The following is a 23,479-nucleotide window of genomic DNA, read 5'->3' on the forward strand; positions in this document are numbered from 1 at the left end:
GAGGCAGACATTTCCTATCTTGTGTAAATCTCACCTATTAACTTCCCTTAGTAAAACAAACAGCGCCCCAAGGACAGCAAACAAAGGATCAGGGGAATACACAGCTGCCAGATTCTTACTGCCAGTCTCTGTTTTAGCCAATGCTGCAGAAGATGCAGGTAAAGAATGGATAAAGATTCCCCAGAGAGCTTCACTGCAGGGTCTGTGCCAGAAACAACCCAACAGAGGGACAGAGAAGACACGTAAGGAAGAGTCCCAAACCCCAACTTTTAAAGTAAAACTCCAGGCAATGACAATGCATGGGAAGCAACAGCACACAACACAGTCAGAGGCCAGGGTTTGGGCTAGCACAGCAAAGGGGCAGCCAGGAAGAAATAGACAATTTTTATTTTGGATTGCTGTCTTAATCCATACCAAAAAGGTAGAATGGTCTCTGCCCTGTCCTGTCTAATCCTGGAGATAATCCACTGTAGAGATCAGGAAAGAGAGGAGGCTGCTCCCTTTCAGGCTGGAGCAGGGGCAGATGAAATGACAGTGCTAAAGGAACATGTGTGTGGATTAGGGTATCTTAAATAACTTACCTAGGAAGTGTCTTTTTGCATTGCTGCATTTGAACCAGTCTGGATCAAACAGACACTCAGGTAAAACAGAAGATATGGCCACAGTCACAGCAAGTCAGCAGCACACCCCAAATTTCCCCTTTCCCAGGTCCATCTCCCACCTGGGCAGCCCTGCACAGTCCCTGCCCTGCACCAGCTGAGAGCTGAGCCCACAGAAGGGTTTATTGAAAAACTCTGGGCTGCTCCTGGGCAAAACCGGAGAGATTTTATAAAATAGAATCAAAGAGAGAAAATCCCCTTGGAACAGGCACAGTGATTGCCAGCAAAAACATGTCTGGGCTCATCCTTCACTTCTCTCATTATGCTCCAGCTTCTCACTTTGCTTTTTCCCAAATTTAAGTTCAAATCTGATTGATGCAAACTGCAGACAGCAGAGAAGGGAAGTGGCTCCACACACTTCCCCCATTCCAACCTGTGAACTCTGCTTTGCTCCCAGTGTGGGGACAGGCCTGTCAATGGCTCTTCTACCTTGGAAAAACAACCTAGCACTCCCAAAGCACAGAGTGTGGGGCAGGATTCAGAGCACCAAACCCCAGAGTGCCTCCCACAAAGGATGTGCTCCCCTCTCCTCCCAGGAAAGAGGATAATGGATCTGAAATACTGCTGACTCAAAAAAACCCCACCAACCCAACTCAGTTCAGGACAATGCAGATCGTGTATCAGTTCCACAAGAAGCTGAACAGAAGAGCCAGACTTTTACACCATTCCATGAATTAGTTGAGTCTGGACCATAAAACCGACTTCAAAAATGAACCCTTTCCCTGAGGACACAGAATTTGGGTGACAGGGACCACACAGACAGCACATAGCTAACAACTGTAGTTTATTTGCAAAAGGCACTGAATTTCTACACTGGAAGCCAACTCGTACCGCTTCCTTCTCCCTGAGCGCAGGGAAAGGCCTCTTCACAGAGCGAGCATCTCTAGCCAGGGACAGGCTGCAGGAGCCCCCCAGTGACTCCAGTGACAGCAGTGGGGCCTGGCTGCTGGTGAGGCAGCCCCAGAGGGGGCTCAGTGGTGGAACAGACGCAGGTTGGTGTGGATGAGGGTGATCCCCAGCTCGTTGCAGGCCTCGATCACCACGTCGTCGGCAGCCGAGCCCGACGGGGCGGCGATGAACTGCACTCCGCTCTGCAGCCAGGGAGCAGGGCAAGCATCAGGGGATGGGAACACAAAACCCCCTGGAAGCAGCTGGCAGTGCCAGTCCTTCACCCACATCCCATCCCCAAAGCTGCTCCTTAAGGGAGCAGAAGTTCTCTTTCAGGAACCCTGTGAGGGCAGCAACCAGCAGAACATCCTTCCCAGGCCTGCTATGCTAGTGCAGGGCTCTGCTGATGGAAAGCTCAGGCTCCATTCACTCCCTGGAGCCACCCCAACCTCCTGCCCTGCCGTGAGCTCACCCGCTTGGCTCTGTCCACGTTATCCCTAAAAGGGAAGAAGGCGTCGGAGCTGAGGGACACAGCAGCCAGCTTGGCAATCCACTGCTTCTTCTCTGCTTCTGTCAGCTGCTTGGGCACCTCTTCAAACAGGGCCTGCCACTTCACCAGGTCCTCATCCTGCAGGCATGAGAAGCCAGCTCAGCCCCAGAGCACACAGCTCCCTCTGACCCAAGGCTTTCTGCTCCATGACTGCTGCTGAGAACTTCATACCAAGGGGTTTAAAACACACCACCAGCAGCAGCTCTTTCTCCTCACCCCAGGACCTCAGGGATTCCTTCTCTCCCTCCTGAATTCCAAGATGCTCTGCCTGCAGTGTGCTGCTCCATAAACACCAGCAGGCATCTGGTAGATGACTTAACCCATGACCAACAGCAGCTCAATTTATGATTCACCTTCTGAAACAGCAACTGATCCAGTTCTTACCCCTTTAAAAACAAGCAACTGCTCACAAGGTGATTCACCAGGTCCCTAATCCAGCTCTTGGCTTTTGATACTTTAAAAGGACATACTATTTTGTTGTCTCACCATGGCCTGCAACGGGGAGGTCAGAGGGATTCTGAGAATGCAAAGGGTCACACAAACAAACAGCTCTGTGTGAGAAGGTGCTGCTGACAGGGCAGGGAGAACTGGAACATCAGAACCAGGAGCTGAAGCCAAGCTGCTCACTGAGGCACAGGGCAGGCTCCAGCTCTGGGGCTGTGGCTGCAGTATGGGAAGGGCAAGTCAGGACACTTTGCCAGGTGCCAGTAAATGACCTCGTGGGATCACCGTGCTGGGCCCAGGATGCCCCAGCTGTTTGGAGTCAGCCACGACAGCACACCCTGCAGGAGCTGCTCTGGCAGGAGCCGTGCTGCAGGGGGAGCCCGGGCAGCCCTCACCTCTCCGATGGTGTCGGTGACGTACTGATCGATGGCGTTGGAGATCTCGGCCCTCTTCACGCCCGCCTTGAACCTCATGGCCAGCACGCGGGGGTGGTGCCGCAGCCACCAGTTGTTGGCCTTGTCCCCGGCCAGGCGCGTGCAGTGGATGCGGGACTGCTGCCCCGCCCCGATCCCGATCACCTGCAGGGGACACACCCAGCGATCAGAGCCTCTGCTGCATTCCAGACTGCCGGGAAACACCTCCCCCGGCCGGCGGCTCCTCATCCAGGTGAGGAAAGTGGAGGGAACTGGGGGGACACCTGGGAAATGCCTGCATTCCTGATCCTGTAAATTGTTTATTCCATCTTCTGAGCTGACAGTCATGCTCAAAACACTGATGTTCTTTCACCCTTCTAAATAACACAGCCCCAGCCATCAGAGTCAAACCCTTCACCTCAGGACAGCAATACAATTATGGCTTCCTGCCTCTTCTGGGACTTCAGTCAGAGTGTTCATGTCTGAGCCCAGGTCACACAAACACCATCATCCCTCGGCTGGGTCAGGCACACACAGTCTAACCACATCTGAGAGGTGCAGTGCATGAGGGGCAGATTAGAAGTGAACCCACTGCTCACTCAGAAATGCCAGTGGCACCCTTGCATCCCATGAATTGTCAAGGCCCTGGAGCTACCACACATCTCTTATGCTGCCCTCTGCCAGAATCCAGGCTTTGTGAAATAGCTGCTGCTAACCCTATTTAATAGCACCTGTGCTTGATCTCTAACAGGAAAGCAAAATCCACACAGTGATTTTATATCAAGGAAGCTGCTATGCAAATACAGCACTGGCCCAGCTTCTGCAGCCAGACCCAGCCACCAGGGCTGGTACCTTCTGTCCATCCTGTGGGTCCTGCTTCCTCCAGAGAGCTCCTGCCATTTCAGTCCCCACAAAAAACAAGTCTCTCCCATCATTTCCTGTGCAGCCACAGCTGAGCTGTTGCCCAGACTGTTCTCCAGGGACACAGTGCTGAGGCTGGAGGTGCTGGCCAGTGCCTCAGAGTTCCCAGCTCAGACTGGGACAGATGGTAAAGCCAGAAGTCACAGGCTGCCCTCAAAGGAATGACTCATCTGTCTTCCCATTCATCAAGACACGGTGACTTCAGCTCTTACCAGAACCATAAAACATTGTGCTGGATCCTGGATTCCCCCAAGGAGCAAATGAAAGGCTTGGGCTGCTATCAGATATAATCTGCTCAGCCATAACTGAAGTCATCAGTGCATAATAAACCCACAGGGACACTGGTGGTAGCACAAACACTGAACAGATGCAAGGTTTCTTACAGTTCAGTGGCACCTTCCCCCTCACAAACACTGCTGATGTCCAACCTCTGCTCTCAACCCACCCAATTCAACTTGCAGGGGACCCTGGACCCCAAAGGAGCTCGACAGCAGCTGCACACTGGTGTGTTATCACTTCCACAGAGGTTTATCCTCCCTCCCTGCACAAAGGAGAGGGCTGGCTGTGTCCCACAGCACAGCAGGCACTGCCACCCAGCCCTTCAGAGGGGGACTGGCAAGGCTAGGCTAAGGCAAGAATTGTTGGAGAGCACCCCAGACTGACTGATGCTAGCAGGGGCCAAAACACCATGAAACATTCCCAAGTTTCTAATATTTGGGATGTCCTGTGTCCTTTCCCAGCCAGAAAAGTGTCTCCATCTTCATCATGTCCTTGTGAGCTGTGGCCTGGCACTCCTGTGATGGAATAGGGTGCTCTGCTACCTGTCAGCAACCAAGAACCTTCCTAAAAGAGCCTTTTCCTTTCCTCTGTGAACCACTCAAAATATTTCACTTTTTTGTGACCTGAATTTTGTGAAGAGATGAATAACTAAATTTTGGCCTGTATTCAACAACTCCAAAATGGCAGGGACTTTGTACTTCAGCTGATCAAAGTGATGCAGACAGTAAATTCTTCACAAGCATCCCCACATTTACAGAGGTTCCTCTCTATCACTGCTTTAAGCCACTGTTTTGCCTTTTTTAAAAGCACAGGTTTTGATGGAACACTGCTGGGGAAGATTTCCTCAATCCATCCTGGAATTTCTGGTCTAAAAGAGGAATCAATAGGTTGAGCTTCTGCTTAATACCACAGCCTCTAGACTTGTGCCTGCCTCTCCCCTCACACTGGCCTGTACCTTTCATAAAATCCTTCTTCCTGCACCTCATCACTCCCTGCCCCACATGGTGCCCTTCCCCCCACACAAAAACACAGCCAAAATCTCAAAATCCTCCACAAAGGAGCCATTGCCCCCCCCACCTTTCCTACACAAAAATTAATTATGTTTCTTTCAGAGCCTGATCTCCTGGGAATCCAAAAGTGCTTAAGCAGAGCATGTGAAGTGTGAGCAGTGAAAGGAGACAGCAGCACAGGGTGAGTAGGAAAAAAAATAAAATATATCACTTAATAGAAAAAAAATTGGGTGAAAATTAAGAATTACTTGACTAAAAACACTTTGGTTCACAGGAGAGTCAAACACACTCCATAGCTGGAATGCTGTGCAACAGCACAGAGTGGATGAGATGGATAATGCCCAAAGGATTCTTGCAAAATGATCCAGACTGGTCTGGGTTTACTCAGATTTACCCAGCATAATGAATGAAAACAAAAACCCTAAAGACACTTGCAAATATAAAAATCTAATAAAGGACTTGACCACTTAGAAGAGAAACAGAACACTGAAATCACTGGGAAAGCATAAGGTAAATTAACAGGTTTGTTTTATGCCACTGTACAGAGAATAAAGAAAGAATAATTTTAAATTGCTAATTTAAAACACGATGGTGTCATTAGAGCAAGTGTAAATCAACGTGGTACAGGCTGAAAGTCAGCCAGAACAAGTGGAAGTGTTTATTGCAATTAGTGGCAGCTGGCTTCCTGCAAATTAAGAGACACTCAGGTCCAGAAATGCTTCCCACTCCACACTTCCAGACTCCCCACTTCCAGGGCAAGTGTAGCAATGTGGAAGGTGCTTTCCACATGAAAATCTGCAGCCTGGCCAGCTGAATCCCTGCCTGCCCAGGCTGGGAATCCCTGCTCCCTCCTGCTCTCTCCCTTCCATATGGCACATCCATTAGCACACACACTCTGGAAACATCTGCAGCACCTTGCTCAGCCCAGACTTGCAAAAGCAATGAGGAAATTGGAAATTGCTGCTGTGACAAGGGGAAAGGAGCAAAGACAGTGACACCTTTGTTCTGGGGCTTTGAGACCTAACACTGCTGAGTGCAGAGAATCATTTAAAAGACAAGAAAAACCAACATAAAGCAGAATAAAAGACAAATGCTAGCTGTCCAGAGACATCTTCTGAGGAACCACACAGCACAGACCCCAGGAAGTCCTGTGAGACAACACTGCAGTGTTTTGAGGCTGTACCAATAACCTGACAAACACTCATCAGTGCCAAGGCAAGGAGAGCACTGCAGCTCAGTCTCAGTCTCTACCTGTAGGGTTTTCTTTCATCCTTCTGCTGATTTATGATGTCCCAAAGCTCAAAAACATTCTCTGTATTTTTCTGAAGTAATCCAGACCTACTGAAAAACTTCAATGGAGAGCAAAGAGTCAGCTAAACAGCAGCACCATTATACAACTTTCAATACATTTACACCAACTTATTACACCTAAATTATTTACGCTGAACACCTGGTGATGACTTGGAAAGAGCAGACTTTTTTAAAATTCAAAATTCAAACTGAAAGAGGGGAAGTTTAGGTTGGGTACTAGAAAGAAATTGTTCCCTGTGAGGGTGCTGAGGTCCTGGCACAGGTTGCCCACAGAAGCTGTGGCTGCTTCATCCCTAGAAGTGTTAGATAGCATGGAATTAAATGGGCTTTAAGGTCCTTTCTAGCCCAAAATCACAGTGTGATTCATAATATTCATATGATTCATAATCTCAATTTGATAATGTCCCTATAAATTCCAGCATCCATCATGAGCTTATTAAAAAATATAATCAGGAAGAACAGAAGATTTTTTTGCCCTGGAGGGGTAAAAAAAGAAAGCATATCCCTTCTTTCTATGGAAAAAGTGAAAATAAAGAAGCATTTGCACAATCAATCCAGCTGAGAAACCTACTGTAATTTCCTAAGGCTCTACACCAACTACAACACTCCCTGAGAAAAATGATGTGAAAGAACAGAGTAGTTAGAAAGAAATGTCTCAAGGCACAGTGCAGAAGCATATAAAAGCTTTTCCAAGCCCACCAACAAAAACCCAGCCCTGCCATTACCACAAGAAAACAACAGCAAGGTTCTGGAGCAGCCTCTTGAGAAACAACTGCAGTGCAGGGCAGCTCCTGTGGCCCTGCCCAGCAGCTCCCTGTGTGCTGGAGGGTTTTCAGGCCTGCCTGTGAGCAGAGGGGTGGTTCAGCCCTGCTGCAGTTGCCCACCTGGCCGTCCTTGGCGTAGCAGACCGAGTTGGACTGGGTGTACTTGACAGCGATGCTGGCCACGATCAGGTCTCGCACAGCGGCCTCGGGCAGCTGGAACAGAGCAGCACTGTCAGCACCCATCTACACCCCCAGCCACCACAGGTACTGAACCACACTGGGAAACAGGGCAGCTAAAAACACCCTCTTTGCTTCAATTACCAGCAAAACCCACCAATGATTGGTTTGGCAGCTGATCTCCCAGCTCTCAGGGAGACTCAATCTCAGCGGGTTCCATCACTGGCCTTAAGCCTGAAAACTCCTCTGCATTCACTGTCACCAGATGTGCTCATAGGCAGAAAGCAGGACCACAATAATTAGAACAGCTCCCAGAATCTGTATTATTTTTAAGTTCCATTCCTAATTCATGAAAACTATTTTTATTACTTCAATATCCGAACTTGCTTCAGAGCCCATGTGTTCATTAATGTCTGTTCTTTAAATGAGAATGAGATCAGACAAAGAAATCACTGAAAGCTTTCTGGTAATGTGGGCTCCAATTGCTGAGCAATACCAGCCAGGCCAGAGTTTATACAACAGCAAGCACACGGAAGGGTGATGTAAACAGTGAGTCAGATGTGATGGAACCTTAGCACATGGCTGTCTCACCACAAGACATTGCACATGGTAGCTTTTTGTTTACAAAGAGTATTTACAAATATTGTGGTAGTCTGAGATAATGGGAAAGGTCCAGCTCCTCTTATTTATCCAAGGAATCAAAACAAAGGAAAGCCATCTTGATTTATCCAAGTACATTAGGTCCATTGTTTGGTAAGGGCCAGTTAAACATCTTTAAAATATTTTAGGAGCTCTTAAAATTGCCCAGTGGTAAATCCCTTGATGAAGGCACAGCAGTCCATTCATTCCACTTGTCTTTAAGCTCACCTATGTGCCACACTCACGTTTTTATTCTTGGTGACAATGTTCTTGAACAGCGACCGGTCGATGACCGCGTTGTTCCTCTTCTGCATCAGGTTCAGCCCATAGAGGGTTCGGACCTCCAGGTCATCAGGCTCATAGTGGGGATCCATCTGAAAGCCAAGAACAGGCCAATAAAACACTTCTGGACCAAAACCTACACTCCTCCAGTTTCCACACAGAGGGGAAAAATATGCACACACACACAGAGCCTTCCAGAGGAAGGCAGGAATAGCTGGAGCTGCTTCCACGTGCCTCAAGCTACAACTCCCAGCTCTCTGTGGCATGTGATCCTTTCCAGAGCTGCACTCTTGGGGCACATCTCCATCCAAGCTGGAAGCACAATTAATTTATCCCAGCACAGGGATCAGGTTAACTGGAACTGACGCTGCACTCAGATCCGCCCATGCATGGCCTTATTCAGAATTTTGGGAGCCCTAGCTGAGGTTTCAGACAGGAAACAGCCCAGACTAAGGTGACCAGCTCTAAACACATGCTTTATGTGCTTTTCCTAATCCACTGAAATGTTTTAGACCAACTTTCTTTAGCACTGCTCTGCATTCAGCCCTGAAGAAATAGGCTTCACCAATATGACCTCATCCTTGCAAAGTTAATTGAATTCCAGGAGGCAATCAGCTGCCAAGACTGTCTGCAATTTCATTCTTTCTTGCCTGAAGCTCCTGAGCCATCTTCTCCAGCTCCCCTGGCAGCTGCACTACAATTGCAACTTCAGCTAAGCCTTGGATTTTCTTTTTGTGATGCTGTAGTGACGTTCACTGCTCATTTGTCTCTCAGAGGCAACAGAAATAGGATCTGACAGCCATCTGTGATCCATGAGTCATGTTCAGCAAAACTGGGTGATTTTGGAGTCCCAACAATCACTGCAGAGCTAGGAAGGCAACCTGACACTGACTTGACCACATAATATTGCTATTCCTTGACAAGCATGCTGGCTGCAGCATGTGAAGGTGCATCATCTCAGGCCCAAAATATCTGTGCTTCCAGCCTCATCCCTGACTGGAGTGGGGTACAAACCTGGAGGACACAGTAAGCACCATTCTTCTTTTTGGAAAGGATTTTCAGAGCTTCTTCCTCATAGCCAGGAGCCACCACACCATCAGACACCTGCAACACACAGAGATTTCAGCTCCAACAGGAGAAAAATGAAAGGGAGGGCTAAGCCTGAAAGCTCCACCAGCCATTTCCTGCACTGTAGACACCCTTCTCCTGGGGTCTGTCTGTATCCTACAACAGCAAAAGCACTGTTACAGTGTGGGTTTCAGTCCAAAAACTAGCAGAACATTGTGAGCTCTGGGCAGAAGTTAGTAAAAAGCACCCCACATCCCTCTAATCAGAATGGAACTAATAACTAATATCCTCCTCCAGGGGCAAACAGCTTGACCATGACATCCCCACTTCTCAGTCCCAACAGTAAATATGGCTTAAAATCCAATACAGCCTTATTTCAACAGTGACACTCCTGAGGAGGCAAAAACCCTGGAAAAGGAGCTGTTAAGAGCATGGAAACTGAGCATTTGCATTCATCAGTGCCATGAAGAGATTCACAGCTTTCATATTTGTGCCTTACAGTGTGGGTGAGTTTTTTTTTTCATTTTCAGCAGCACTGTACCAAATGTTACCCTCACAAACCAGCTGAACATGCTCTTCTGTTTGTTTGGCATTATAAAATCACAGAATGGTTTGGTTTAGAAAAAGCCACCTCACTCCATCCTCCTGTTGTGGACAAACACACCTCCCACTAGATCAGGCTGCTCCAAACCTAAGAGTCTGTGATTCTAAGGAAAAAGCACAGCCTGGGAAGTGGCTGAGCCTACATTTCCAAATTCCTGCCTTGGGCAAGGGGCTGGCCATCAGCATTCCAATCCTTCACTTGACAGCCTAACCAGGGCTCCTTTCCAGAGGTTTGCAATCATCTTGTGGAAAGCAGCACTGCCAGCTCTGCTATTTAACTGGCTCCAGCACACAGCCAGGTGTTAATTGGTAGGAAAAAAAATGCATCAAAAGACTGGTGTAAATTCTGCACTCCAGATCAGAGGGTTACACAAATGGCCCAGTTATTTGTGTAACTGGTAAAATGGGTGCATTTCCAGCAAAAAGGCTGTCACAAACCAATGGCTGCATCTGAAATGATTCTCCTTGATACCCATGAATGGTCTGCTGCTGTCACTGACCTCTCTGGAGATGATCTTGGCAGTAGCCACATCACAGATATCAGACAGGGCAATGAAGTCACCAAAGGAGGACATCCGATCAGCACCTGAAAAATCCTGATTTTACTCATTTATCAAACGGCAGCATCAAAGAAAACTCTACAGTCCTACAGACTCCTCTACAGACTCCTACATCCAGTCAATTACTATGAGAGCTAAGAATAATCCCACAGCAAAAATAACCAAAAAAGAGGTCATAAAAGCAACAAGGATGAAAAATCCTACCTCAAACACATGGACCTTTATATATTCCCATAGTTCAGATATTCTTCCTTCTTCACTGCCTCTGTCAAAACTCTAACTCTGTAATGACTACCTCCAGCACTGCAAGCAGCTCAGCTGTAACCCTTGGTGGCAAGAGGACAAGAAGAGGCAAGGATCACACAGAAAGATTTTAGATGGAAGACAGTTGGAAAAAGAGGAAAGCTTTTAGATGGCTATGCTCCCACCTGGCTTTTCCTGCAAGAAAGCAGACCCAGAAATGTAGCACCCTTTTTATTCTTTTGTTTTAGAAGTATTTTCTATTTAATGGCATAGAAAAGGTAAAATCAACTCCCATCACAAAAACTCCACTATTCAGCAAGGTCAATTCTTCTGTCCCTGCCATTCTATGGATTTATTTTTCCAGCAATTGTGCAATGGTTTTGTGAGAGCAGCATTCAAATGTGGTCTGTAAAGAATGAACCCAAGCCAATGTGCTCCTTATCAAGTCTGCCTTGTTTTTTGTAATCTGTGCAGATTTTCTAGGAATGCCATGGAAAATGAGAGATGTAGCAAAGTATCTCAGCTAAGCAGAGGAAGCTGGTTTTGTTTGCTTTTTTAGCTTTTTTTGGTGAGCTCTGCAGTACAAAAGCTTTAAAAAAATCCCCATCAAACACCAGACAGAAATATCTCTACTCAAATACTTAAATATTCCTGAGCACCCCAGTGCTGAGTGTGCTGTTTATCCAGATCCTTTAGTTAAAGCCCAATATACATATATATATGTGTGTGTGTATGTACAAATTTAAATTTAAAAATATATCATCTTATAGGTCTTCTATATCCACCAACGAACAGAATCCTAAGTGGTTCCAGCTCTTTGAAACAGTACACAAGGGCTGCTCTCTTGGAGAGCAATCATGGAGAAAACCCCTCTGGAGGAGCAGTGTGGTGCAAAGGGAAGAGCAGGGAAGAGCTGAGGACGCTGCCCAGGCGCTGAGCCCCGAGCTCAGCTCTTTGGCCAGGCTTGTTTGCCGTGGGTATCTGGGGTCCTCACCTCTGCTCCGGGCGTAGGCAGAGGCCAAGGGCGTCAGGCTCTTGTGCAAGTCGTGCACCATGCACACTTGGGCCTCCTCCTCGCTGAGCGGCACTCCAACAGCAGCACCTAGTGGGAAACACGAGCCAGGGCACTGCAGCTGCCGGCGCTGCCCCGGGACCTGCCCGCCCGGCCGGGGGAGGGACCGTCCCGCCCCGCCCTACCTGCGGGGCTGACGTGCTTGAAGGAGGCTGCGGCAGGAATGCCCAGCGCCTGCTTGAGCTCCTTCACCAGCTGCCAGGCGTTGAGGGCGTCGCAGAGGTTGATGAAGCCGGGAGAGCCGTTCACCACTGCAAACACAGCACATGGACACGTTAGAGCAGGCAAACCCCTCTGCTAGGGCCTGCAGAGCCAGCACAAAGGACTGCTCCCAGAAAGCGCTCCAACCACTACAAACTGGCCTTGTTCAATGACCTGGCTCCTCAGCAACTGCTGGAGTGCCCAGAAATCCACACCAAGAGTAAAGGCCATTTAAAAGTCTGGTCTCAAAACCCTTTGCTCAGGCCCTGAAAGGAGAACTGCTTGTACTGACTTGGCACCACTGTGAACATTTCAGGAGACTGGAGGAGAAAACATCATTTTAACAATAATCCACATCCAGGAGAAGGGAGCATAGCATTGCTCTGCTGCCATACTGGGAGGCAGACTTGGAAGCAAATCAACCTCCAGTGCAGCAATGGAAAAGCTTCCTAGGAGGTCCCAGAGTTGAAATGGGGAAAATGCTGCAACACAAACCTTCAATGCTTATTCAGCAGGACAGTGCTGCACACATTGGAAGCAGTGTCAAGAATAAGAGTAGCCAGATTTCCCCTCCAAAACAGGGGTTTCCCTCACTACAACACTGTGGCAAGTGGCACACCCTGTAAAATGGCAGAGGGACACACCAGACCTGTCCCAAATTTGCAAGTGGGGCTAGTATGCCTTCCTGCTGCCACCATCAGCAGAAGCAACATTCTACAAACCCAAAGTAATAACCCTCTGCTCAAATTCATCACAGAAAGATAAAAAAAAAAAAAAAAAGAAGAAAAAAAAAGAACAAAACCAATTCAGACCTAGCTTGGTTTCTAGGCAGAGTAAATAGTGACACAAAAAAATGGGGAACATACTAAACAAAGAAAATTACAAGTAGAAAAGCATCTTAAAAGGATGATGAGGTTCTCCTTTGCAAAATCTGGATCTAATGTCAAGCAGCAAGTACTCTACATAAACCTGTTCAAAGCATCTTGGACACACAGTCCTACAAAAGCAGAGAGCACGGAGCTGCAGTTGGTCTTGTGGGGCTCAACAAAGCAGCTCTCCTGTCTCACACAGCTCAACTTATAACTGCAAAGTTAGTAACTCAGTAATAAAGCAGCTGTGAAGACACTGCTGGACTAAGGTACAAGAGAGTATTTCAGTTTTTTCACAGCCATGCCCAACACCTCCATGCCCAGCTATCCCAGAGCTCCCTCCTGGCCAGCACAGCCGAGGCCTCACCTGTCAGGGGCAGCTTGGGTCTCGTGGTGTAGAGCTGTGCAGGACTCTGGTGAGGGTTCATGCCGTACCTCAGGGGCAGCTGCGACACTCCCTTGCTGTACTCCTTCCTAAAGTAGTCAGAGATGGCTGCGTCGTACTGAGCAGTGTGGGTGAAGGCCTGGGGACACAACGGGGGACACCTGACAACTTAGACACATCACCTTAGAGGATCTGGGGTTCAAAGAGGTAAAGAACCCAGCCCTGGGAAACGTGACCAACCTTGAGTGCCAGCAGGCGCCGTGTTTCCATGGCAGTGTCCTTGTCCCTTGATGCTGCCATCTCTTTGGCTACTGCAGCATAGTCTGCAGGGTCACACACCACTGTCACACGGGCGTGGTTCTTGGCAGCCGCCCGCAGCAAGGCCACTCCCCCTGCAAGAGAGGGGCACAGGCTTGGAGCATTTCCCTCCTGGACACGGCACACCCACAGGCAGGGCTGAGACCAGCAAGGGATGTGCCCCATCCATCCTTTGTGCCAGATGAATGTGTCCCCTCTCTCCAGCACAGAGAGGGGTGAGAGTCCTCTTCAAAATGCTCAAAGCTGGTGACTTTGACTCAATCTGCACACTGACCCAGGCAGAGCTGCAGGGGTGAGGGAACAGGATGAGAACTAGGACAAGAATGTCTTCCAACAGCACAGCCCCATCCCAGAGAAGATGGCTGTCCCCACAGATGGCTTAACCACCACCCTCTGAACACTGGGACTGCAGGAAGATTTGCTTTCACGCTGCCACACAACAGAGGTTCCCAAATGTCTCTGCAAATAATAATGAATCTTGCCCAGGTCCTCTGTGTGAGATAAAATGCCAGGCTTCTCCTTTCAGTCTGACTGCACTGCTATTGCAACTCCTTAAATCACACAAGATACTAGGCTGCTGCAAAGGAAAAGTAGAGGCTGGCATTGCTTCATGCAGAGCAAGTATTACTCCATAAAACATTTAATAGAGAGCTCTGCTGGGCATCATTTGAACTAAACTACTGCAAGAAAATCCAATCCCAATCCAACCACATGGCACAGAACTGTGCCTGTGCTGTTCACAGGCTGCCAAGCAGAGATGCTGCAGTGAAGGCACAGCAAGCCTTTGGGGGTTAATAACTAGCAGCAAGAGAAAACATGCTAATGCAGGTGTCCATGCTTCCCAGCTCAGGTCCTGAGTACTCTTCTCACACATTCAGTCCAACCCCTTTTCTTCTAATGGCTTCCTGCAGTGAAGTTCTCACCCATCCTCAGAGCACTTTCAGTGGCTCAGCTCTGCTCTCCAAAGCTCGTGTTTTTTTAAATTTCTATTAGACTGTCAGGCTGCAAAAGAGGTTTAGTCTGCTCTCCATGTTTCAGCAGGAAGCATGGTCCACCTGGCCTTTCCTAGCACGGCCCTCAGGCTCCTTCTTTAGGGCAGTACATGACTTGCTCCCCATGCAGCATGCCTTGCCAGCCTGTTATTGCCATTTTAATTGCTTAAAAGCAACGAGGCTTACCCAGCTATGCCTTCAGCCTGCTCCTTGTAGCTTCTGAGCTCTTGAGCAGACTTCCTTTACAGGTGTGCAAAGACCACCAAACAAAAAGAGAAGAACTGAGACCACTCAGAAGCATAGAGTCTGTCTGGAAAGCAGATTTGCTCTCCCTTCAACTTACCAATATCAATCTTCTCCACTGCATCTGGTACAGTCACGCCAGGGGAAGACACAGTCTTCACAAAGGGGTACAGGTTGCACACCACAACTCTGAGAATTCAGAGGGAAATCTGGGTCATTCAGCAAGAAACAAAAGTGCCAAAATGGGCTTGGCAAGCACTAGATATCACCAGTGATTTTATGGTGTTGTCTCTCAGATCAGGGACCAGCATAAAATCCTGTGGTCAAGAGTGATGCTCAGCCCAAGGGCAAGTGATAGTACAGTGCATTATGACATTCAACTGAACTCTGTGTATCAAGCAATGTCAGAACCACAGTTTACAGCAACCAGATTAAAGGAAGAGCTTCTCTAAACACATGTGCCTGAAGAGAAATGTTAGGGATTTTGGTTCACAACCTGAGCCATTTCAAAGGACTTCACAGTGGGCTCTCAGCAATACTGAAAAAGAGAATAAGCATCCAAGAAAGGTCCATTCCAACAAAGTACAATCAATCTAATTTTCCACAACTTTTCCAAGAGCAGAAAATGACCTACATGTCACCCTCTGGTCTTTCAAAATACCAACAATATATGAAAGCTGAGTGTGCAGCCCAAATGCCATAGAGCCTCTGTAGCACATGAAAGCAGGGGAGAAAATCGACTTTTCCCTCTCAAGCAAAGACTGGACCTTACTGGAATTAGTTTTTCCATCTGATCTGGAAGCAGGTCTGTATTCCAGCAAGCATGATGTAATAACTTGCCTGTCCCATCCTACCAGAGCCACAGGAACTGCAGTGAAAGGAGAGATTGTTCTGACCTTCACAGACAGGGCTTTTAATCCAAGAGAATTAAGTGACTCTCTTGATCTGAGTACATGAAGGTATAGAACTGCAATGCATGCTCAGTATGGCACAGAACTGCTGTGAGGAGTACCCTTGTGTCCAACTTGTAATATTCCTTTGTTCCCAGTCTGTGTGAACATCAGCAGAAGGGATGATAAGCTTCCAGTATGGCTTTTCAGAACCCCTCGTGTCTCTAAATTTCCTACAATGTTTTTTATTGTCTCTTCTGTTTCCAATGCACCCTTCCCCCCCATCCATTCAGGCTCCTGACCTGTTGCAAACCATCAGGAACCCGTGGACTTTAACACTGCTAATGCTTTTATCTGTGCAAACCAAGACAATCAATACCAGGCTTTCCTTCATTGACTCGCATATGCAAATTTTATGCAACTATGCAAAGGCAGTCCTGCTGAGGATCAGCTACTTCTGCTTTTTGCAAAAGAACCTGAATCCAAATTACCAGTCTGGATGCAAGTGCACCATAAGTCACTGATGTAAGGGCACATTATTCCCCCTGCAATTCAGCAGAGCCTGCTTTAATATGCAGCATGCTCTGAAGAGCCACCACTGCTGAGCCATCTAAGAGGATTCCTGTGGTTTTAAATTTCAGGTTTTCAAATTCAGCCCAGAAATCCATCCATCAGTTTCTAAAAGCAATTTTAAAACTCCAGATGCATTCTGGCCCACAGTCATACTGTACCTCCCACCCTGGCTACACCTACAATTTGCTATGTCCACCTCAGCCATTTATTTCTGAACCAGGAGCTACTCCCTAATGTACAGCTGGTTACTCACAAGCAGCAGCTGGATGTTAACACCAGGTAGTTACATACAGCCCCCAACTGCCCTGTGTGGCTGAACTAAGTGAACATAATCTAACAAAAACTGGAAATAACCCCCAAACTTTGGTACATTAGTGCACAAACTTTGTTACTACTTTATTACTTCAGCTTCTGGATTCAGCTCATTGCTCCCAAGACAGCTCTCAAAGTTTAAGTTTTCTGTCTCTTATCTGTGTGTGTTTTCTGTCTGAACAAACGCTGTGTTCCTGACCCATTTTCCATGTCTATTCTTTATTTATGTGTTGAAACTCAGTAAACATTATGCAAATTTCAAAGGGTATATTTACTAAGCAAGCATTTCAAAATCAGGGAATTGCCATCTGATCAGACACGTGGAACCAACCTGAAGGAAGATGAGCCAGCTTCAGAAGTACTGAACTCAGCTCTGCAGCACGTGTAACATGGCCCTACACTGACTGTGTGTAACATGTCAAAATTCCCATGGAACCAGAAGAAATTCAGACCTCTGAGTTCCCTGTGGAAACCACAATGTAACTTTCTTGTTTTAGTTTTCCCTTACTACAAGTAGTAAAGAGGCACCTGTAGAAAACTAACTTTTTAAATACATAGTACATCCTGCCAGGGTAAATAAAGAAGACAGCAAATCTGCTGGTGTGCAGAGGTGACAATCCCTACTGCTCCCCTTCCTTAGTGTTGACTGGGCTCTGCTGCTGGTTTTTGATTACTGATGCATTGCATCACGTCCCCCAGTATTTACCTTACAAGGCTGAAATCCTGTTTCTTCATATCAGCATTATCCTCTGGAATATTGCGAGCCAAGATGCCTAGTTGCAAAAAACAGCACATCTTTATTTAAAAAGAATTAAATCACCAACAGGTTTTAAATTCAACATTTCTCTTCCCACTGTGCTTTTGTCCTCAGTGCCTTTCTATCTTAACTTTTTTATTTTAGTTCAGACAGCACCCTAAGCTCCTGCTCCTTTATTCCACTTTACAGTCTTTGTCTGTTCAAATTCCACACTAACAGGTGCTCTTCCCCCAGTGCTAAATCCTAGAGTATTTCAAACCAGCAACCTCAACAAGGTACTTCCTGAGCACTCAGCTGCTACCCTTAAAACACTGAAAACATCAAGGACTTCATGGGAGAGAAAAAGGGCACCTTCCCTATGAGACAAGGGAAGCAAGATACAATGAGCAGTGTAGGTGGCTGGTGGGGTGGAGGAACTCAGAGAAACATGAGGCAGACAGGCTGGCACAGTGTGAGGAACAGCACAGTCCTGTGCTCAGGGTCACAGGAGAGTGTCTCCAGTCCTCGTGTATGATGGGCAACAGGTTCCACTTGAGGCACCTCCAGCACAGTGAGAGGAGATGAAAGATCAGATGGAATAATGTGCAGGCAGCCCAGTTATCAGAGATCCTCCCTGCTGAGGAGGAGTCAGAGAACATCAGAGCAAGCAGAAATCACCCCTAAAGCTACTCTGCTGTGCTCCTCGTGCTGCACACCAGACCCACCCACAGGTTAAACTCGGTGGAGCTCCCTGGCCAAGCACTGCAGCTGACTCTGCAAAGGCATTTACAGAGCAGCTCTGTTACTTACAGCCCCGGGGAGAGAGCTCTGCTAACTGCTGAGATGCCAGCACAGCAACAAGGAGGCAATTCAGCCACCCTGCACTTCTCCACCCCGTGGCTTTTCACCTCTCCTTCTCCTCCCAGAGCAAATCTGCTCTCATTACTGGGTTCTTCCACACAACCCTTTAAAAAGGCAACTGCCAACCCCCCTCCCTGTCCTCTTTTAGGCTGGAAGATGTATCAGCAGAACATACCAGCGTGGACTGCAGGATGAAGGGTTTTCACACGCCCACCCAGCATCTCAGGGAAGCCCGTCAGGTCTGAAACATCCCTGCCCAATGAGAAAACAGCACAGTAAGAGATGTGCCACACTGACTATCCAGAGGCTGAATGACCCAAACCAAAGAAACCCCGATGCCACAGGGGCAACAACTGCCTTTCCCAGGAAATAGAGTTCGTGTGTCACACCCTACTGAGCAGTACAGTTATTTCTTGAATACACTGGAATAACCAAAATAAGCAACTCAAAATGTTTACAGAGAGAATGGAAGGCCGTGACGAGGTGCTTTTCCTCCCAGCTTACTTTCACCACTCCTTCTGACTGTTTAGGGTGGTAATAACAATAACGAGGGAAGGGGAAATGTGAGCACCCTTTGCTGCAGGCTTCACTGACAGCACAGGCAAGGAAATAAGTTGGAGAGACACAACCAAGTGCTGGGTAATAGTGAGATCCGAGGGTGATGTAGATTCGTGCTGATGTGTCCCAGTGGCCAGCTACACATTCAGTCAGCTGCCCTGCCAAGTAAATGACTTTTCTTTTCATCACTACACTGAGACCCATTGTTATTTGGCCAAAGCTGGCTTTTTAAATCACAGCATTGAATAAACCAGAAAAACTTCCCCAGCATCATGGGCTAAAAGAGCCAGTACATGACCTTTTTCTAACAGTGGATGCAAAACACTTAAAGGCTCCATCTGCATTAAGTGATTGTGCTGGGAAAATTATTTGTGACCAGTGAACTCCAGCGAGGTTCAACATGTTCCTGACACATCAGGTGCTGTCCCAGACCAGGCAAAGAGCAGCTTTCACCTGGCTGTGAGGAGCAGCACTCAGGGCAGATTAAGAACATCAAGGTAACAGATTGTCCCATGGAAATAAAGCTGGCTCAAGGCAGACAAGGAAATCAAACAAAAAGCTCCAACACCTCCCCTCACAGTAAGGCTCCTCAGCCTCAGCCAACAGATCCCTGGGACAAAAAGGTTCTGAAGTTTGCTTTGGGGCAGACTTTTGTTTTCTTTTTTTCTTTTTTTTTTTTTTTTTTTTTTGAAGGGAAGATTTTCTTCCACACCAGTTTTCACTCACTTTTGTTCACAGAGAAAACAGCTTAAGTAACCTCAGGGCCCAAAAGAGCCTTTTTGGTGGTGATGCACAGCGGAGTGCGTGTACCTGACAGGCAAGCCAGCATCCCTCAGGGACTTTGCTGTTCCTCCGGAGGCAATTAAACCCAGGCCGAGCGCATTCAGGCTCTTCGCGAATTCCACCAGGTTGGTCTTGTCAGAGACGCTGAGTAAAGCTGGCGGGCGGGAAGAGCACGAGTGTTTGGGTTTTAACAGCGGGACAGAGAAAACGACAGCATTAAGCGAGTAAGTTGCGTAGTTTAGGAGTCTATGAGGGGAAGGGGAGCACCAGAGCTTCGCGGTTCCCCTCAGGGGGAAAAGCCGCCCCTCAGGGAAAAACTGCCCCTCAGGGGGAAAAGCCGCCCCTCAGGGAAAAACTGCCCCTCAGGGGGAAAAGCCGCCCCTCAGGAAAAAACTGCCCCTCAGGGGGAAAAGCCGCCCCTCAGCGGGAAAAGCCGCCCCTCAGGGGAAAGCTGTCCCTCAGGACGCCCGGCGCGGGCTCGATCGCCTCAGCGCTTTCCCGCTCCCCGGGCAGCGAGCCCTGCACCGGGAATGAGGGATAAAAGCCCAAGGGACACAAAGAGCGCCTGCCCGGCCCCGGTCCCGCGCGGGAAGCAGCGCTGAGGCGCCTTCCGGGGCCGCCCTGCCGAGGCGAGCCGGCGACCATTGCGGGGCCCTGCGGCGGCAGGGCTCCCCCATGCCCTCAGGGACACCCTCCCCGCCGCCATCGCCCGCCCCGCGTTACCGAGCTGCTGCCGGGCGGCCATGGCGCCGTGGGTGCGTGCAGGAGGGCGCGGAGGCTGGGAAAGGACGAGCGGCGGCGGCCCGGCGGGATTTGGGCGCACGGGGGCGGGAGCCGGAGGGGGCGGCCCGGGCGGGGCGGGGAATGGAGCGGGGCGGCGGGGGCGGCCCGTGGGTTTTGGGGCGCACTCATGGCCTGGGGGTGAGGATTCCCTGGAGGATGAGGATTCCCTGGAGTGTGAGGATGCCCCATTATCCTGGAGATGAGCGAGTATTCCCGCCGCACGTGTGCTCAGTGCGTGTGTGGGCGCTGGGTGCATCAAACACAGACACACACACCTGTGTATGTGTGAGTTGACATGTACCCATACAGAGGTACGTGTATGTGCACACACACACTCACTCACATAAAGGATTTTCGGTGGTGGGAAGCCCAGCTCAGTACACTGATGAAAAATGAGGTGCAAATGAGGCGATACCTCATGGCAGTGGACGGTGGTGCAGTCAGGAGCATTGATTTTTTTTTTGAGTTTCATCTCTGGAAAGTCCTCTCGCAGAGCTTCCACACGGGCAAAACACTAGTTTACCAAGTCTGAGGTAAAAAATCATTTGCAAATGTGATAATTGATAAAAGATTCGTGTTAATCATAGAAGTTTTGGAGTTTGTATAAACCAGAATACTTACCAAAAAAACCCAAAAAACATGGATCTAGATAAAGGGAAATATATGATTAAATCCTGTTATGAATATACCAGTGTATACCAGTTTGTAAAAACAAACAAAAAAACTTTTCCAAGTCTGAAAGGTTTTTTTGCAGAATCAGATTTCCTGCCTTTGTGTAATCAATTGCAAACTACCTGCTAAGATCAGACTTCCCACTTCTTCTGTTTTTTATCTACCAAGACCAGATGGTTACATGACCAGTTGTCCGAAGAGCTGTCCCACAGGAGTTTCTTTGACCACCACTGCTTACCTGGCAGAATTATGATAACAAAACAATAACAATTATTGATTACTCAAAGGAAAACCATACTATAAATAGAAGTGCAAACCAGGTTCAGTGGAAGTGTGGAGTGGGCGGTGACCCCTCACGTTTTGTCTATATAAAATAAAGCAATCCAAATTTTGCTGAATATCGAGACTTTTTGTTTCTCATTTATAACACAAACCTGGCCCCAGCTGGTAATACTGAATCAGCAGTAATGCCAGCACAGGCAGGCCCCTGAGGCATCCCTGCTGACTTCTGTCACATTTTCATCAGCCACACAGGTGGTCATGGTACACCTGCAGCTCCCAGAGCGCTCAGACTGCGTTAGGCTCCCCACTCCCATTAAAAAAGGAATAAATGGAAGTTTTTAGCTCTTGCAGGCAAAAAGGTGGGAAGTGCAAGTGCAGCTGGAAGGCCCAGACACTTGGCTGGTTTGATTTGTGAGTCTCTGGGCTTGGGCAGTATTGTCTGTGTGAGGAAGAGTCAAGCCAGAAATACCAAACATACTGAATAAACCCAGAGTGTGTATTGCTCTCAGTAGCAGCTAGTGACAAGCAGTAATAAATTACTGCTCAGGAGGGTGGCTGGGGCCAAATGAAAATATACTGCTAAGTGGTGCATGAGCACTATCATTATGAAAATGCACACCTTGGAGAGAATAAAAGTTGTGCGAAGAGTACAGCTGAGGTGGGTTTTGGTGATGATTAATGTATGAGCAAATGAACAATTTGACAGAGAACTGCATTTTTATCCAACATCAGAGAGCAACTGTGTGTTCCAGCAGGGTTGGAATACTGTGTATTCCTGCCAGCCTGTGCACAAGGACAGAGATGCTGCTGCCTTCAGACAAACAGGGGAGGGACACTGTCAGGGTCAATAATGGCTTTGGCTCTGTTGTCTGTCCAGCAGTTCATTGTCCCTTGGCACCTGAGGTGAGGTTTCTGTTTGCACAGGAGTGGCAGGGGGTGGTTTGGGCTAAATCCCTGCCCCAGGACAGGAAGGACATGGAGCTGTTGGAGCCAGTTCAGAGAAAGTCACCAGCGTGGTCAGAGGGATGGAGCAGCTGTGCTGTGAGGAGAGGCTGAGAGAATGGGGATTGTTCACTCTGGAGAGGAGAAGGCTTTGGGGTGACCTAATTGTGGCCTTCCAGTGCCTGAAGGAGCTGACAAGAGAGATGGGGAGAGACTCTTTACAGGGGCCTGGGGTGACTGGAGAGCAGGAGATGGGGTCAGACTGAAAGACAGCAGGGCTAGATGGGATATTGGGGAAAAAATTCTTCCCTGTGAGGGTGGGCAGGCCCTGGCACAGGGTGCTCAGAGAAGCTGTGGCTGCCCCTGGATCCCTGGAAGTGCCCAAGGCCAGGCTGGACAGCAACCTGGGATAGTGGGAGGTGTCCCTGCCCATGACAGGGGGTGGAACAGGATGATCTTTAAGGTCCTTTCCAACCAAAACCATTTTGTGATTCTGCATCTGAGAACGGCCGTTCTGGCTGTGTGCTAGAGGAGTGTCTGGATTTGGATGTGATTGACATGTCCTGGTTTGGGCATGGCTTTACAGGGAAATCAGACAGTCTGCCTCCCCAGAGGTTTAGTTTTGCTTTACAGAGCTTAATTTTAATTGGTTTTGGTGATGTTTAAAGGATATTCAAATACCCTGTGCTCTGTTCATGTCCCATTATTTATTCAATAGGAATGGGGTCTCAGTGGAGCTTTTTCCTGGTGTTTTAAAGCATTACAGAAGCTCGTCCTGAGCCAAGAATGCAGTAACATCATATTGGAAATAAAGAGAAGAGGTAAATGCTAGAATTACAAATACCACATTAAGGTTATTTCTAAATCATACTAGGGCCTACATCCAAGAAAGAAAAATCAGGCTTAATAAGCACTGTGCTCTGCTGTGTTAATAAGGAGAAGTAAAAAGAGGAAGAAGCTGAATAGAGGCATCCAAAAGGGATGGTGTTGGTGGTGTTAGGACAATACCCTAGATTCCCTTCTCTTTAGGCTGTAGGGAGCAAGCAATGCTTTTCAGCTTGGCTCTGAGTCTCTGTTGTGAGTCTGTTTTCTATTGTTGGTTTTTTTCCACCCAGCAGGCCAACAATAGTGTAGAAAAACAGGTCATTTTGGCTGTTGATTAATTTGTTAGGGTAGGAAGCAAAAACAAGGTAGGA

General features: G+C 48.1%; 1 protein-coding gene across 1 annotated transcript; it reads right to left on the bottom strand.

Moving 5' to 3' along the window:
- Positions 1–1,426: 1,426 nt before the first annotated feature.
- On the bottom strand, positions 1,427–20,615 carry ATIC (5-aminoimidazole-4-carboxamide ribonucleotide formyltransferase/IMP cyclohydrolase). The gene is made up of 16 exons (XM_056496707.1): positions 20,328–20,615; positions 19,632–19,758; positions 18,439–18,515; positions 17,373–17,439; positions 14,992–15,080; positions 13,579–13,730; positions 13,321–13,477; positions 12,009–12,134; positions 11,806–11,913; positions 10,509–10,594; positions 9,352–9,441; positions 8,301–8,429; positions 7,360–7,452; positions 2,937–3,119; positions 2,020–2,175; positions 1,427–1,750 (listed from the first exon to the last, which is right to left on the bottom strand). Exons 1-16 carry the CDS (start codon positions 20,347–20,349, stop codon positions 1,631–1,633), a joined length of 1,782 nt encoding a protein of 593 aa, XP_056352682.1. The 5' UTR covers positions 20,350–20,615; the 3' UTR covers positions 1,427–1,630.
- Between the last annotated feature and the right edge of the window lie 2,864 nt (positions 20,616–23,479).

Source organism: Oenanthe melanoleuca, chromosome 7 (genome assembly GCF_029582105.1).
Source record: "Oenanthe melanoleuca isolate GR-GAL-2019-014 chromosome 7, OMel1.0, whole genome shotgun sequence".
Classification (NCBI taxonomy): Eukaryota; Metazoa; Chordata; class Aves; order Passeriformes; family Muscicapidae; genus Oenanthe; species Oenanthe melanoleuca.